Source organism: Anoplopoma fimbria, chromosome 20, assembly GCF_027596085.1.
Source record: "Anoplopoma fimbria isolate UVic2021 breed Golden Eagle Sablefish chromosome 20, Afim_UVic_2022, whole genome shotgun sequence".
NCBI classification, from domain to species: Eukaryota; Metazoa; Chordata; class Actinopteri; order Perciformes; family Anoplopomatidae; genus Anoplopoma; species Anoplopoma fimbria.
Window position 1 is genome coordinate 5,992,578 of NC_072468.1, and position 16,283 is coordinate 6,008,860.

The 16,283-nt window shown below is 41.7% G+C and overlaps 1 protein-coding gene across 1 annotated transcript; it reads right to left on the reverse strand.

Annotated features, from left to right (window-relative positions):
* Positions 1-507: 507 nt before the first annotated feature.
* On the reverse strand, positions 508-14,137 carry rspo3 (R-spondin 3). Its single transcript, XM_054622007.1, has 6 exons — positions 13,328-14,137; positions 8,747-8,941; positions 7,999-8,142; positions 7,655-7,801; positions 7,358-7,543; positions 508-1,546 (listed from the first exon to the last, which is right to left on the reverse strand). Exons 1-6 carry the CDS (start codon positions 13,425-13,427, stop codon positions 1,323-1,325), a joined length of 996 nt encoding a protein of 331 aa, XP_054477982.1. The 5' UTR covers positions 13,428-14,137; the 3' UTR covers positions 508-1,322.
* Between the last annotated feature and the right edge of the window lie 2,146 nt (positions 14,138-16,283).

Genomic DNA, 16,283 nt, shown 5'->3' on the forward strand with positions numbered 1-16,283 from the left:
TGGTTCATTGGCACTTAAATAGTATAGCTATGGGTTGTTAAAATACAAATAATTCAATAATAGAGAAGCGATTCGATTCAAAGTAATTTTACACTTGAAATTAAAGTGGAGGGAAGTTTGAGCTACATGTTGGTAGGTAATTGTTGTAGTTGCTTATTTGCTGACAATGAAAGAGGGCTATAGTCCCTGGAAAAACAAAACAAAAAATAATCTCAAAGATTTAGATTTTTGACCAGGTAGGATTACTGATTAATTTAGTCTGCATGTATTATGATTCACATTATGTGCTGTGGAACAAGTTATAGTTGGTGTATCATAATAGTTATGGACAAAACAGCCCATGGCAATTTTTAAATCAACAATGGAAAGCTGCACACTTTACTGAGTTTCATTTTGTATTTATTCTAAAGGTTTTAAGAAAGTTTAAGTGGAATGCACAAGAAGGCAATTGGATGAGAAAACAGACGCAGGTACAAACCCATTATAGTTTTATTTGACATACAGGTGCTTTTGGTTCCTAGTCGAGGAGCTTTACTGAGAGCACAGATTCCATTTACACGAAAATAAAAACCAATGGTAGATTAGACTCATTACTTATCTGGATAAAACTAGCTTTTGTCCAAGACAGAACACATGTTAATGGTTTTCCGTTTGTGACCACACTGTTTTGATTCACAGCATGCAGGTTCTCCTACATCTGTCACTTGTAGTGATTATGAAGATGTCACAAGGTGGCAATAACAAACTCACTTTTTTATTTTTATCTTTACAAATTCTGCACCAAATAAAATAAAGTAAAGAGATCTAAAGAACAGGAACAACAATAATAAACAATTGTTCTACATAATGTTGCGAAATCTACATTCAAAAAACCAAGACGCGCAATGTTGTACCAGGGCCCCATTAAATAACCATATCAACAAGCACATAGTATAACGTCTTTGCCGCTCTGTCCGTCTGTACGCCAGTCCACACAGTCACAGACATTTCTCACTTTGTTCTTCAGTCCCAACAGCAGTCTCAGCAGTGTCTCCTGCACTTTTCAACAGAGCCACTCTCTTAGTGGTGGAAGTGAAGGAGTAGGGGCTACAGGGTAGAAAAAAAAAAATACTTTTTTAAGTCCATAGTGGCCCAAGCCTTGTGGCTAAATGCGCCCTATCCCGCTTGTGCATAAACATTATATTCAAATCATACAGGTAGCAGCAACACCCCTGCAGAGAGGGGTCAAGGGGGGTGAACAGTGGGGGAGGTTTTGGAGAGGGAAGAATGGAAGGATAACAGGAGGAAGTTGGGGAGGCGCTAGACTTTGTCTGACCAGAGCCCTATTGTACAAGGCTGTCTTCAGGGGACACTGGGTCTGTGTCATGGCCTCTGCGATGTCTGTGCTCCGTTTTGTTCCTGTTATCAGAGTCTTCGCGTTCACCTGTGTCTCTCTCCATCTCTTGCTCCCTTTCTCTCTTCCTCTCCCGTCGGCCCTCTTGGTTCTCCTTATCTTTCCGGTTGTTGCGATTCCTCCGTTCCCTTCGCTCATTCTTCTTCCGCCCTCCTGGAAGTTAAGAAAATGACATGAAAAAGATTAGTGAAGCACAGGAGAGGGTGAAGCTGGTCATCTTCTCCCCATCAATGTCATGAGGTAGTATTCCATTATTAAATGTTTTTACCTTGCATTATAATCAGAATATATCCATACTGATGTTTCAATAAGAATATTGTATCATATAATGAAATCAATCTAACCATAGAAACATCCAAAACACAGGTTCACATGTCAAGTAGTCCCAATTATTATGTTTTGCCACTTAAGAAGTCAGTGTACATTCATTACTATGGTAATGTAGTAATGAATGTATATAATATTTCAGCTTGGGAGCCTTAAACACACATTTTCTATGATGACTTCTTACAGTATTTTGCTGTGGCTAAAAAGATTAAAGCTGCTGTTGATTTTTGTCTGACTAACTGTAGTAACTGGGGTTCATAGCCTTAAATAATCTATGCATCAGCCTGTAAGTAATGAAAAACACTGTTTATTGCAGTTGTCGGTATTCACCACTAGATGCCAGTCTTTACCCACAGACAGCAGCCCTGTCCCTGTGATGAGCGGACCTTTGTCCAAAATAGAAAACTTTTAAATAAGCCCCCAATTTATCTGTTCTTGCAACACCATCTCATAAACAAAACCAAGAGTTTTGGAATGCTGAAGGTTTATCTCTGCTCGAGCTACAGTTATTAATGATAATAACAAGATCCACCCCCAGGGAGGTTGGAGACAGGACCTGCAAGTGAAAGCAGAGGAGGCCCTTTTCCTGTTTTTGTACGGCTGCTGTTCATGTGTGAGTGGAACGGAGCAGCACGGCCTGCTTGGCTGGGTGACTGGCCAGTCGGGGATTGTGAAACTGCTGAAGTAGGCAGTAGGCACAGACACGGGGAGAGAGAGAGAACGAGAGATAAAGGGAGGGAGAGAAAGAGATCTCTCTCTGTCTCTCTGCTGTTTAGGCCCCCACGCTCATCCTCTCGCTCTCTGTCTTTTCATTAATCAAGCCAGGGCTCTGGTTGGACCATTGACCATGCCGACCCACACATTCTGGGCTAAAGATACCAAGCTCTACCTGCCCCATGTGTTTAATCTGCATCTAGAAATAACGAAAGAGGACAGGAAGATAGGAGGATAGGGGATGGACTTGTGTGAACATGTGCTCAAACACAGTATGGAGGCGCAGCGTTCACATAGTTCAATTCCAAGACGGTGAAAAGTTAAGTAAGTTACTGATAAATAATCAAAATCAAAGATAGTAAGGATCGGTGGGTGCATGGATGGATGGATGGATGGATGGATGGATGGATTGGTGGAGTAATCTGGTGCATTGACTCATTCGGGGGCTGCCCCCCCGTCCTCTATAAACACAGGAAGTCCCCTTCGCTCTCATTGTTTTCTCTGTCCTGACACCATTTACAACTATTTACAAGTTCAGTGGATTAGTCATACTGTAGCCCCCATGCTTTTGTCGAGCCAGAGGAGAAACCTAATCCATGCCAGTGTTGAGATGATTAGGAGAGTGTTTATCAAACCAACCCCGCGTTTGGTTAGTTGGAACTGTTTCTGATGGGCTTTTTGTAAACTGTTTAATGACATGTGTGTAATGGTCCCCAAATGAGACACCTTAGGAGTTTTTTTTACATCAAGCACATTCACAGGAGTCAAGTTTTAATGAATACTGTTGACTGGCAGTTAGTGCGAGGTTGGCTTTGGGGACAACACATGAACCTGTACCTTTAGTGATATAGCATTATTCGAAGAAAAGCTTCTTTGTTTCCCTTAATTAAAAGTGGAGGACATCACCTATTAGTCCTGTTTTGACCAAGTACTATATGCTGTAAGGATTAAAAAGTACTACGCATACATGTATTAAAAACCTTATTCTTACAAAATAAGAGTTCCTTTTGGTAAAGTTGTTTTTAGAGGAATAAATGTGTGTTCCAGTTGCTCAGGTATTGTAAAATTTGGCACAGTTTGCTTTGTACAGACAAATTATTTAAACTATTACTTATCACTTACACTTGAGGTATTGAAAGTAGGCATTTTAGGATATTGCATTTGTAAAAATTCAAAGTCACTGTAGTTGAAGTTGTACCAAACTAGTTATGCAAACACTGTGTATTGAGTGAATTTGGCCACAATGTGTTGAATAGAGCTTTAGACGTGCTTGTAAGTTGTTTTTTTCTAAACCTGGGATTGATTTCCCTATTTACTTTTTTTTTGTTAAATTAAGCTTTAAGTCTCCTAGCTCTAGCTCAGTACCCAACAGATGTATGTTGGAATTTTATCTAAATCTTGCAAGATTACAAATAAACATATCTCCAAAAATGTAAATCTATTCATTTTAATGTGGTTGCAGTTGCCATAACTGCCGCAACTGTTAAGCAACTGAAACACTTAATTCCAAGCCCTTGAGCACTGTCTATTTTCTTGTCCAGCAAAAGCTCATAAAAGTGAGTACAAATATACAACACAAATAATGGTGTAATATAAGAGAGCACTTGTAAAATTTTGTGGTCACTCATGTATACTCTATACATGCTGCACTTAATATTTTGTCATTTGTAGTAAGACTAGATACTTAGTAAAAGATTTATTATGACTAAGTCCAGACCAAATATTGACATTAATTTCAAATTATGGTAAATCTGGATCCAATTAGACTGCTCTGTAACTTCTCTTATGTTTCACATTTAATTAATGCCACATTGAGTACACAGATGACAAGTATTTGTCATCAGTACAAGTGAAGAACATTTGCTAAAATGTCTAGTTAACAAGGGAGAATGTTTGAGAGGGTCAAATGGGAGAGAGGGGCACTGAGGGTAAGGAGAGGTGTGTGTGTGTGTGTGTGTGTGTGTGTGTGTGTGTGTGTGTGTGTGTGTGTGTGTGTGTGTGTGTGTGTGTGTGTGTGTGTGTGTGTGTGTGTGTGTGTGTGTGCACGTGTGTGTGCGGTTGGAGGAGCACTGTGTGTTTTATGGTGGCACTTCCTCCGTGGCAGGCGCTCTGTCGTCCGGGGAGCTTTTGGCGGGAGCCAGGCTGGGATTAAAGGCTATGGGCTGTCCCACAAGTGGAATGCCTGCCGCATGGCCGCCAGGATGTCATGAGGGGGTTCTGGTTTTGTGTGTGTGTGTGTGTGTGTGTGTATCAGTCTCTCCCCCCCTCATTGACTGACTGATTCTTGCTTAACTGTATGTTTCTCTGTGTGTAGCCAGGTCTGTGTGTATGAGTTATTAAAGGAGGCAAATGTTTGCAGAGGGCACACAGTCTATCTGGCCACAGAGATAGAGAGGTGAACAGCGGGTCGATCGAAGGACAAATTAGCCAGCATTAACTTGAGAGAGAAAGCGGCGGATGAGGATGTGTGTCTAAACATTCACAATCTCTAGCTGCAGATAACGGGGGAACAGAGCCAAGTTTCTCTGACTCTAAGCCAGAATATGTCAGCATGTTTTCTTACAGTTTTACAACTTTTCTGACGTGATATCTGTAATTTAAAACATTGTTTAGGGGGGTTAATCAGCACCAACTGGAAGTTGTGTTTTGCAGTATTTCTAGAGAACTGGAGGTTCAAGTAAACACTTCAAGCAATAGATTTAGAAGATTAATACAACTGTCATTTCTGTGCATTCAATATGTAACTGAAGCTAGGAGAGGATTACTGTAGCATAATGACCTCAAGCAGTGGAAACAAGCTAGCCTGTCTTTGTTGAAAGTTAGAAGAATTCACCCACGGACAACAAATAATAGTTTGAGCATGTAAGTCCCAAACAACAACTTTTCATTTTTTGTTTGGGAATAGAATAAACTAACAAGACATTTGTTCATTATTGAGTTTTAAAGCTGCTGGTAAGCAGATTTCAAAACTTTTGACAGGCAGGCTAGCTGTTTCCCCCTGCTTCTAGTTTTTATGCTAAGCGAGGCTAATCAGCTGCTGGCTCAAGCTTCATATTTAACACAGACAGACATGAAGGTGTTATCGATCTTGTCATCTATCTCTCGGAAAGAATGCAGTAGTATTTCCCAAAATGTCAAACTGAACTTCCTTTCAGAAAGTTTGAATAATTAGTTGTAACAGACCAATGGCGAAAGACGATGAAATGAGCAAAGACTGGGTAGACTCATGTGGAGGAGTAAAATGATGGCAAGAGGAGGCAAAAGGAGGGAGTGCAAAAAGAGGAGGAAAGGAAAAGGAGGAGGATGTATCAGTGTCTGAGGGCTGCTGGAGGATTACTGGGGGCTCTCTGAGGTCGGACCACTGACCCCCTAGCGTGTGCAGAACGTAAACAGCGAGGAGAGGACGCGCCGAAGCAGATAATTAGCTCTCATTCACTGCAGATGCATTTGGAGCGAGGGCCACTGGGTAATCACAAGCAGGGGCAACATCGATAAACTCGGTCCGCGGCGTGTGAGACAACAGACAGCTTTCTTTTTGTCTTTCTTTCGTCATTCACCTCCCTTCTCTCTGAGCCCCCTCCTCTCAGCGGGCTCAAGCTAGATCAACAGAGCCGTCGACTCCGCACTAAAGTCTCGGCCCCAACCCGACTGACTGGGAGCGCCAGCAGGGAGCTTATATGGGGGTCTGTGTTTTCTTTGGTGTGGTAGGGAGTGTGTTTGTGTGTATGTGTGTGTGTGTGGAGGGGACGAGGATGGGGGAATGGATCAGTAGTAGAGATACAGACAGAAAGTGAGGGAGAGAGGGATGGCGGGGGGGGGGGGGGGGCTCTGGGGGTGACAGAGGGCACATTTCACAGTCTGCCTTACAAATCACGTCGACCCAGTTGACTCTCTTCACAAATTACCACCAAGAGCCACGGCTGTGTAGTTATTTTAGTGAGACAAAGATGGCATGTGTGTGTGTGTGTGTGTGTGTTTGGTGTGCACAAGCGAGCGTGCAAGTGCGAATTTCTGCATTTGTCTGTAAGAGAGGGTGTATCTGTATCTGGACTTGTGTGTGCATGTGTTTTTTAATGCGTGCGTGTGTGTGTATTGGCAGCTGTGGGGATAAACCAATACTGATCCCCTGGTCGCCGCGTGCCTCCCAGGGGGAGGATGTTGATGTTGAGCTGGCTGTTTCTGCTCCAGAGTCAACTGCTTTTCTGCTGCATCACACACACACATGCACTGAAACATGCACACACATACCCACACACACACACACACACACACACACACACACACACACACACACACACACACACACTGTTTGTTCTGTAAGTGTGAGGCCCCAGGGGGCTGGATCTCAGCCTCCTAGCCTGCCTGCGATCTGTCATTTAACACTACAGAGCCCAGGCTAAAAAACAACCAGTCTTAGCCGCCAACCAGCTCAGTAACCACACACACGCAGTTCATACATAACACGAAGCGGTCGTAAACGCACGACAGCATCAGGTTTTTACAAATAAAAACAAACCCGTATGAAAGCAGTTTTAACTCTCTTCATTAGAATGCTTTTCCCTGTTTACAAGGAGCAGAGAAAGTGGTTTTACTGTTAAAAAATCCAAAGAGGCCTCGTGGGAAAACACACAACAGACCCATTGCAACATCACACATGTGTGTTCCCCCCACTGTCCTCACTCTAACCACAATGACAGTCCTCTGAGTAAACAGTTGTAGTCCTGAGCGGAAGATAGACTAGCTTTGATTGTACAAACTGAAGCAACACGGTCTGGAATTCATAGAAACTGTGCCATGTGTCACAAATACACTGCTGGCAGTGAGTGCGGAGGGTCAACAGCAGCTACAATAGACAATGTCTAAAATGTGGACATTTAAAAAAATAAAAACATCTGTTATTTTATTAACTATTGTTGCCTTTACCTGGACATTTCCTCCTCTTGACCAGGCACTCTTTGATATCTGAGATCTCGGGGCAGGGATTGCCAAAAGGTGATGGTTGCAGGAGGACCTGACGTGTGCGGGTCTCCTGGCCCCGCTTGAACCCACAGGTTCTACCGGACCGAGAGCAGGGGCTCCACTCGCTCCACTCACCCACCTCGCAGTGCACTGAAAGGGGAAATAAGTGAGAAAGAGTGAGGCTGATAAAGTGCTTAGCGATTCTATATCAATGATTCAAGATGATGATAGGCATTTTAGGTGTCCACACACTGGACTGACCTTGTGGTGTGCACTCCATGATTTTGTCATTATGCTCGTGGTCCTCTGGACAGACATGGTGGCACCTCCCGCTGAGCTGGTACAGGCCTGGCCGGCACTGCGAACATGTCTCACTGTTCACACAAGCCTCGCACTCTGCAGGGCACCCTGCAAAGACAAAAGCACAGTTATGAATCCCTGAATACAGTGGCCAAATTTAACACATAAACATGTTTATCTCCATTCCAAAGTCAGAATTGTTTGGCAAACCCTGCATGGCGAATGTAGGATAAATATGAGGTAAATAGGGTAGAATAAAGGTTTTTTTCCCCTGTCCCCAATAAATGTGAACCCCAAACACTCACCAGGAACACACTCCCTCTGTGTGTCGCTGCGGACCAGCCCCTCAGGGCAGTTCTCCTGGCACTTGCCCAGGTGAAGGTAGAATCCTGCTCGGCAGCGTGTGCAGAAGTTCTTGTTGAAGCAGGAGTCGCACTCCGACCTGCACTCTGAAACACAGACCCACCGCCAGCGTTTATTTAAACTGTACAAGTTATCGTGTGTGTCCTGCGTGTTAAATATACAGTGTGTCAGTGTGTGTGTGTGTGTGTGTGTGTGTGTGTGTGTGTGTGTGTGTGTGTGTGTGTGTGTGTGTGTGTGTGTGTGTGTGTGTGTGTGTGTGTGTGTGTGTGTCACTGGGAATACAGTCAGGAACATAGGCCACTTCAGTCAGATGGATTTATGATTTTATATAAAACAACACTTGGTTTCATTAAATCTCACCAAAAGGAAACATACTTAACAGGTACCAAGTTATTTGAGTTCATACTGTTTGTATAAATAATGCCATATTTCACAAGCGATTATGGAACTGTTGCTTGAAAAGAAGGGAGGACATATCATTTGACAATGTCTTGGAGCCAACTATAGACTTCTTATGCTTGTCACATAAAAGTATAACACACTGTTAAGAGGCCCACATTTAACTCAAGACAAGGCTGAGATACTTTTCTGTGTGTGCTTGTTATATGAGAGAGGATTCATTCAGAGGAAAACTAATTACACAAAAGACCTGGCTATTATAAATACAGTTTGTTATTCATCGTGGCTTACTTGTGCAGGTGTTTCTTTCTGGGGAGCGCGTGCCATAAAAGCCCGGGGGACAGGAAGTCATGCACACCCCGATCTGCTTCATCCCAATCCTCTCCAGATGCATGAAGAAGCGCGGCTTGCAGGACAGGCAGCCATTGTAGTCAGAGCAGGTCAGACAGCCACCCTGCTGGCACCCTGAGCTCACACCAGAGATCTCTGTTGACAGAAGTAGTGGGGGGGAGGTTGTTTAAGTATGAATTTCACATTTCATATTTTTTTTTACTTAGAACCCAATGTAGTCCAACAAGTCCCATTCTAAGTCCTTGACAAATGGAAACCAAGTGGTTACAAAGGTTACACAAATTGTAACCTTTTGAAACTCTACTATATCAACCTTTCTTGCTTTTCATTCCATTCATCCCAGAAATTTTAACACATAAATGTGCAGGCTCTAAAACTTTTGATCTTGCTACCTTACACAGCCAATGGCCAGAGAATTTCATTCCATGTACCTGGAGCTGCTTGAAAAATAAAGTTCCTCCTATAAGTTATGAGGGTTAATACAGTTCAAACAGTGCAGATGTTAGGTCACACTGTCCTGTGGCATCACTGTGGATGCCATATATGCTTGGCTCTACAATACCAACATAAGTACATCAATGAGATGAGATAGTTTTAATGTTTGTGGAGCAACAGTGTTGCATGATGGTATAAGTGTATGTATTGAATTGCATACAACCAGTTTCAGTAAAAAAACAAAACAATGACTATAATAAATTCCCTAAATATTATTAAACAAAGTAATCTATTTTTTGTTGACATTTGATAAAACTGTAATTATATTATTTTAAGTATTGGAATATTTCAGTCAAGTATTGTCATCTGTATTTTTCACATGCACAAGTCTTTAATTCTAGTATCAGAGCACTAATCACCTACTGCCTTCGCACAGTGCCAATGACAGCTGTTTGTACTTTGTTTACAACCCTGTTTATGTACAGTACCGTAGTGTTTAGTTTATGTTAATATCATTTACAGTGGGGTTTTCATTCCCCACTCTTTACTTATTTGTGGGATAATTCACCAGACTTTGTCTGCCCTTGATGAAAGCTGTGATTGTAGGTTTTAATAATTTCAATTTCAATTTCAATTATGTTGACAATTTGTAACAGACCTGTTTAAAGTCTTCCAAGTTACAGCCTCTGTAATAAAAGAAACCCCTCAGATAATAAAAACTAGGGAATAAAGTCTTAAATAACCTTTGGTTTAAAGAGGAAGAAATAAATTCAGGGTCAGTTTCCTGGATACGGTTGCATATCATCCTTTTCAGTATCTGATTGCATTTAGTTGACAAAAACAGTAACAAAGAGGGTTTGGGTGGTTGGATGGTGATGTGTATATACTTGACAGGTTCCATGATGTTGGGCAGTTCAGAGAGGATGTTTTTAGCTTCTGGTCCCGATGTGTTAGTAACAGTATAACAGTTGTTATGAGGAAATGAGTTCAACTCTCTCCTCTGTAGAAAATACTATTGCAGAGTTAAAACCAGAATGTTGTACAGGGCTTTAGGGAATGAGAAAGTCAGCTCAGGGACAGGCATGTTACTGCCTTTACTTTACTATATATATATGTCCTATATATAGGAGTAACACCAGTGACATTGAGTCAATATGAAGGCAATAGACATGACAGAAGTTCATGTTTTACATACGTGTGCACCCATGGCGCATTGGAACTCCATTCCCAAAAGCACTGATTGGAAATTGTTGCAGTATTCACACATGTTAGACAAATCAAAAGTCCAAGGAATTGGTTTTCCTCTCCAGCCTTGGCATATCATGCCACTGCTTTAAGCTGGCCCTCTTCCTTCTCCTCTAAGTTCGGGGTTTGGCTGAGAGTTTACCATAGATCATGGATCCTTTGTTTGAAATATCTCGACAATCTTTACAACTGCTGTCCATTTGCCCACATGTGTTCCTGCCAAGCTGGCCTGATTCACAGAAGTCTTAAGACACAGGAATTTGGCCTTGCCCTCACACTTGCACCAACAAAACCTCAGTTGGACTTGCATAACATACCAACAAAGTCATGTATGAATAAACACATTCACATGCCTGCACACACGCAATCACAGATGGTTCACGGAGAAAATAGAACTGTGCAACAAAATAGAAGTAAAAAAAGTGTGAAAGATGTGCCATAAGTATTGGATGGTTCCCTCTTTATAGGATTCCATCATTTGACACATTTTATAATCCTACGTTCAACTTTAATCAAGACCTAAATCATGCCGTCTTCATCCTGCCCTGAGCTGACCTGATAAACTATATAGTACACATGCTTCCCACTGTTAGCACCCAGGCACCCATATGCCTTCACTTTTGGATGCATCATCACAGACAGGAAGCTCGGAGCTTGGGTTCAGTCATTTTGGCTAGTTGACTCAATGGTCATTGACTCCCAGCTCAGTCTTACCCCCTTCTTTCCCTCTGAAGTGTGAACTTATTCACCCTTCACCAACTAATCCTTCCATCCTCCCTGATATCTCTGCAAGTGTTAGCTATCTGCATCCTTGGAGGAAGTTTAGATTCTTAGAAGCACATGTCAATTAAAGGGTACTGAGTCAGTCTGTTAAGGCAGGAGTTTACTCGTGAACTAAACCTTCAGCATGGACAGAAATGAATTAAGGCTTTGGTGTTGCCATGTAACAACGGAATTACATCATAGCTGAGTATTTGCATATGCTGTTTGATAAAATATTTGATCTTTTTCAGCCCTTAAAACAAATTTTCAGCGTCTATTTTTTAATGAAAACAAACATATACCAAATTCATATAATTCAAATTATATAAAAAGCACATGGTTGACACTTTTTTCAGTCTAAGGATTCAAGAAACCAAGTGTTAGAGTACTCTCAATAGCCCCTCCTGCCCCCTCTCTTACACTGTGTTGAGAGGCTCTTTAATATTGTTTAGGTGGAAATAAACATTTAAAAGGAAGAATATGTGTGTCTTGATGCAATGTAGGGTATAAAGCAGACTCCACAACATCTATATATCCTAAATTAGCACAGCACACACATCTAAGAGTAATCAACCTATTAATACAGTAGGAAATGTCCCTTGTCTTTTATTGTAAAAACATCTGTCTGGTGTCATTTATGTCAGCTCGCTGCAGTTTAAATAAGATCTATATCAGCTGTTTCACCCTGATGAACAGTAAAACCATCCACACTGAGTTCTTAAGGTCTGACCTAAACTACATTGAACAGAGCTGCCAAGAGCAAAGGTAACCCCAGGACCCCTTTAAAACTACACAATAAACACACAGTTAACCCCTGAAGCTACAAGTCCCAGCCCTTTTTTTTTCTAATTTCCGCTTTGGTGGTCACAAGGGAAGAAATTACACCAAAAACGGTCCTGATCAGGACTATCTGAGAAGCTCTGTGATTAAATGTAAAGAGATGTAGAGAGACTTCTCAGCCCCAGGTGGGAGGGATAAAAACTTCACTTCGAAGGTCTATTATTGTATATCACAGACAGTTTTCGGCCACGCTGGCAAGCAAATATTCCATTTTTCACTGCTCTTCTCTAACAGCCTTAGTCACAGAGCACATCTGGAGATCCTCAGTGATAAAGTATGCGTAGGAAGAATAGAACAATATACTTTATTAATACTTATTTCATAGTGTCATGGAAATTGGCTGGCCATAGCTCAAGAGATGAGACATAATGTTGGACCTTGGGGAGATATATTGGAGATGAAATACCGTCAGTGTTTTCAGTATGGAACATCTCTGGTGGTTTTATGGAGCCTTCTGTCAAATTTGCATTTACTCAGATAATAAAAAAAAAGATGGGACATGAGTTAGTTATGATACTGAGTTCAATTTTCTCTCATTAATGTCAATATGTGTTCTTAACATCAGAATAAACATTTCAACATGAATTCCAAAATGTGGCAGTGTAAGGGAATACACTGAACATGGAGGGAACTTCTCTTAAGCTGTGAATATCCACTTGAACAGTGATCAGGCCGGACACCCGGGCAGCATGAAGTCTGCTGCTCTGGCCGCTAGAGAGCGACGGGAACCAGGAGAGGAGAGCAGAGGCTGCGGGCTTCAGGTGACAGCCAGGCAGAACTATTCATTCATCAAATTAAGGCTCAAAGGAAACATAGTAAAAGTGGACTCAAAATGGTTACATTAGAGAAATGTAGGGTTGAGGGTGAAAATGTGTGATAGTATTTTTTATTATAATGAATAGCTTTAATAATCAATAATAATCAGGAAGATCTGTACAATCACTCTTACAATCTGCCAAAAATATGTTGAGTTTTGATCTTAAATTATATAACGGAGAGAGAGAGAATAAAAGTCATTTTTAACTTTTCAATTAGTAATGTGCCACTCATTCATTTCCTGAATATTGAATTTACGTTTATTTTGTTGGCAAAATATGTAGAATATCGGCTGAAGACCGTTGTGACTTGACGCCTCTTTGAGTAAAACAGACCATTAAATGCTGAAAAAAAATAAAAAAAAATGAAAAAGAACATGCAAAGTGTGTGCGCACCCTGGGAACCGCACTTCATCCTACTCACGTTTATGTTGCCGGTGCCTGGAGCTGCTGTGCTGCTGACAACCAGTGTAATCCATGCAGTGCAAGATGATCAAAACAAAGGAGATCAGTTGTAATTGCATAGTAGCCCAGAGATGAGACTCGTAAAGCCAATGTCAATGTTCACCAAGTCACTTCTGGAATAAGATTCCCTTTTCTTCCCCCAGACAGAGGCAGAGTGGTGCAGGGTAGGTGACTCCTAGACACAGCAGGACCCCCAGCTATGTGGTGATATGTGGTGATGGTAGTGAACGGTGGCCCAATGATGCCTGGGCCGCTTAGACTGTAACATCCTGGATAGGATCTTCATATGTGCCAAGAAAAGCCAAAGTGAGTCAAGGATCCGCTATCCGTGCCGTGATAAAGAACATCCCTTCCAAAAAACAAACAAACACGCTAAAAAAAAAGCTCGATTCTCATCCGGTGTACGCAGGAGGAAAGCGAAATCAATCATAAGTGTAGGGGAATATAATTATTATTATCTTTGATTAACATGATTCGCAAGAAGTTTGAGATAACATATCCATGTGCAAAACTCCAGATTGACCTTCCTCCCCCCTCTCTCCGCGTCTCTCTCAGTGGAGATGCGCCGTGCGTCCGGGTGTGTGCGCTGAGGATCTCTGCTTCATCTCAGCATCAGCTAAAGCGGAAAAAAGTAAAAGCCAACACAGGACCAACACAGGTATTTTAAAAAAAAATAATCTCTAAATTGAAGGTTTTGGTTGTTCTCGTGGCTGTCAGACACACACCTCCTCCCGCTCGCTGTCGGCGGCAGACAACTGAACCAAAGTAAATCTCCGCAGTTTCAGCGCTTTTCTGCTTTGCGTGCAGGACCCATTCACTCCCCTCCTGCCGGCCGGCTGATGATTTCAGCCCTCTGCTGTCTCTCTGTCTCTCTCTCTCTCTCTCTCTCTCCCCTATGAGCTCCAAAGTTTATTTAGAGGGCAAGCACCCCCGCGTCAGAGAGAGAAAGAGAAAGAGAGAGAGAGAAAGAGAGAGAGAGACAGAGCTTTAAATGTGTTTAACATGAACTGAACGTTAAAACGACACCATCAAAACGAATGCACTGCTACCCAACTGCTTTTTTTTTTTTTTTTTACTGCAATATATCCATGTTAAAATTGACAATCGTGTTATTTGTTTGAAAATTAATTTTCTGAAGACGTTTTTTTCAATCAATAAAGTCCTTTAAAAATATTTTTTTATTTGGTTCAACACATTCTGGTCACAATACCAGCAGCCAGATTACATTAGTGCAGAATGAGAAAAAGAAGAGCTCCAATATGACAGCAGGTGTTGTGACTTGATGTCATTTGGTGCCTTTGGATGTTTGACTTGGATGTGTTCAAAGAAAGAAGTGATCAAATGTCATTCCTTATCCTGACTGAGACTACGATTTATCCACAATGTGAGTTTGGCACAAACATCCTGACCTTACAGTGCCCTTATAATGAGGAATTATATTTATTTTCAATATTCAAATTTCAATTATGACATTTGAAATGTATCTGCAGAAATGTAGCTTAAGATGAGCCAGTGTACCAGAAAGTAATATATTCATGCACCAGTAGTATATAGCATACTGTGTGGGATAATCCCTTTCTATTTCTGTACAATGATTTTTCTTTTTTTACTCTTTATTCGAGCAGTGGTGTTGGTTTGGTGTGGAGGGAGAAAACCCCCCAGCTGACATCAGCCAAAGAAGCAGCAGCATCTCTTCTTATTACCTCTAGAGGGAGTTAGCTCCATAAAAGCTTGAGGCGCATTGTCATAACAGACCAGCATTGGTGTCAGTGAGTTATGGTAAACTGTTGCACTTGACCTTTCCCTGCTATGTCCAAATGTGATGTTGTTTGTATAGCTACGATGACTAAGGGGAAAATATGCACAAAACAATTAATAAACATACCTTATAAATCACATGGAAGCTGCATTCAGGATTAGAAGTATTGAATCCCATTGATAATACATTTTCCATCATCTATCATTGTTCTAGATCAGTTGTAACTAGATCCTCAGTTTGGGAGTTTTGTGATAATTAGACGTTGCTGTATACCTCCAGGTTTAGTGAATTGCGGCCTCTGGAGACTGGAGCAAAGCAGTGTAAAGGGGGCCTGAAGCATCATTTGTCTAACTGGTGTGTTGATGTTTAGGGGGGAACAGTATGCACAAGTCCAGTGCTTCTCCTCGCTGTGGCTTCTGGTCTTTCATCAGTCACTGTGCCGAGGAAAGCAATGCAAACACAGTGTGGGCTTTTTCTTTATGGGAATACTTCCTTGTTTGCCCTGTACTAGCTCAGGACCAGGACATTTAGACATAACAGAGATTGATGCATTGTTTTAAACCCTTTCACCTTCACTGAGGCAGGCTGCTGAATCCAAACTTTACCCGGGACGTTAAGTGATGTGTTATAGTTAGGCATGTGACTATGCAAAATTAAAATGTCATGTCATTTTCAAATATCTATATTTGAACGAAATGACACATTGTGTTTGACAATTAATTTTACGATCACATTCAGACTCATGTATGTGAAATTGAATTTTTTTTGCCCCTAAAATTTTTAATTGTAAAATATTATGATGAAACTATGAAATCTCCCTCCTCTCTCTCCTCTGTCCCAGCAGTTTGGCGCAAGGGATGTCGAAGAATAATGCTCGTCTTTGTGTCCCAGTCTGAACTAGCCCCACCATCCCCTGGGGGTAGGAATATGTGTGTGTGTGTTTTAGGTGTGTGTGTGTGTGTGTGTGTGTGTGTGTGTGTGTGTGTGTGTGTGTGTGTGTGTGTGTGTGTGTGTGTGTGTGTGTGTGTGTGTGTATGTATGTGGCATTGGGGTGCGCAAGGTTAAGGTCACTTGGTCAGTCCCTGTGACCGTCCAGTGAGAGAATCAGTCGACACCTGTAAATGAAGTCGGGCAGGTGCATAAACCCTCCCGACCA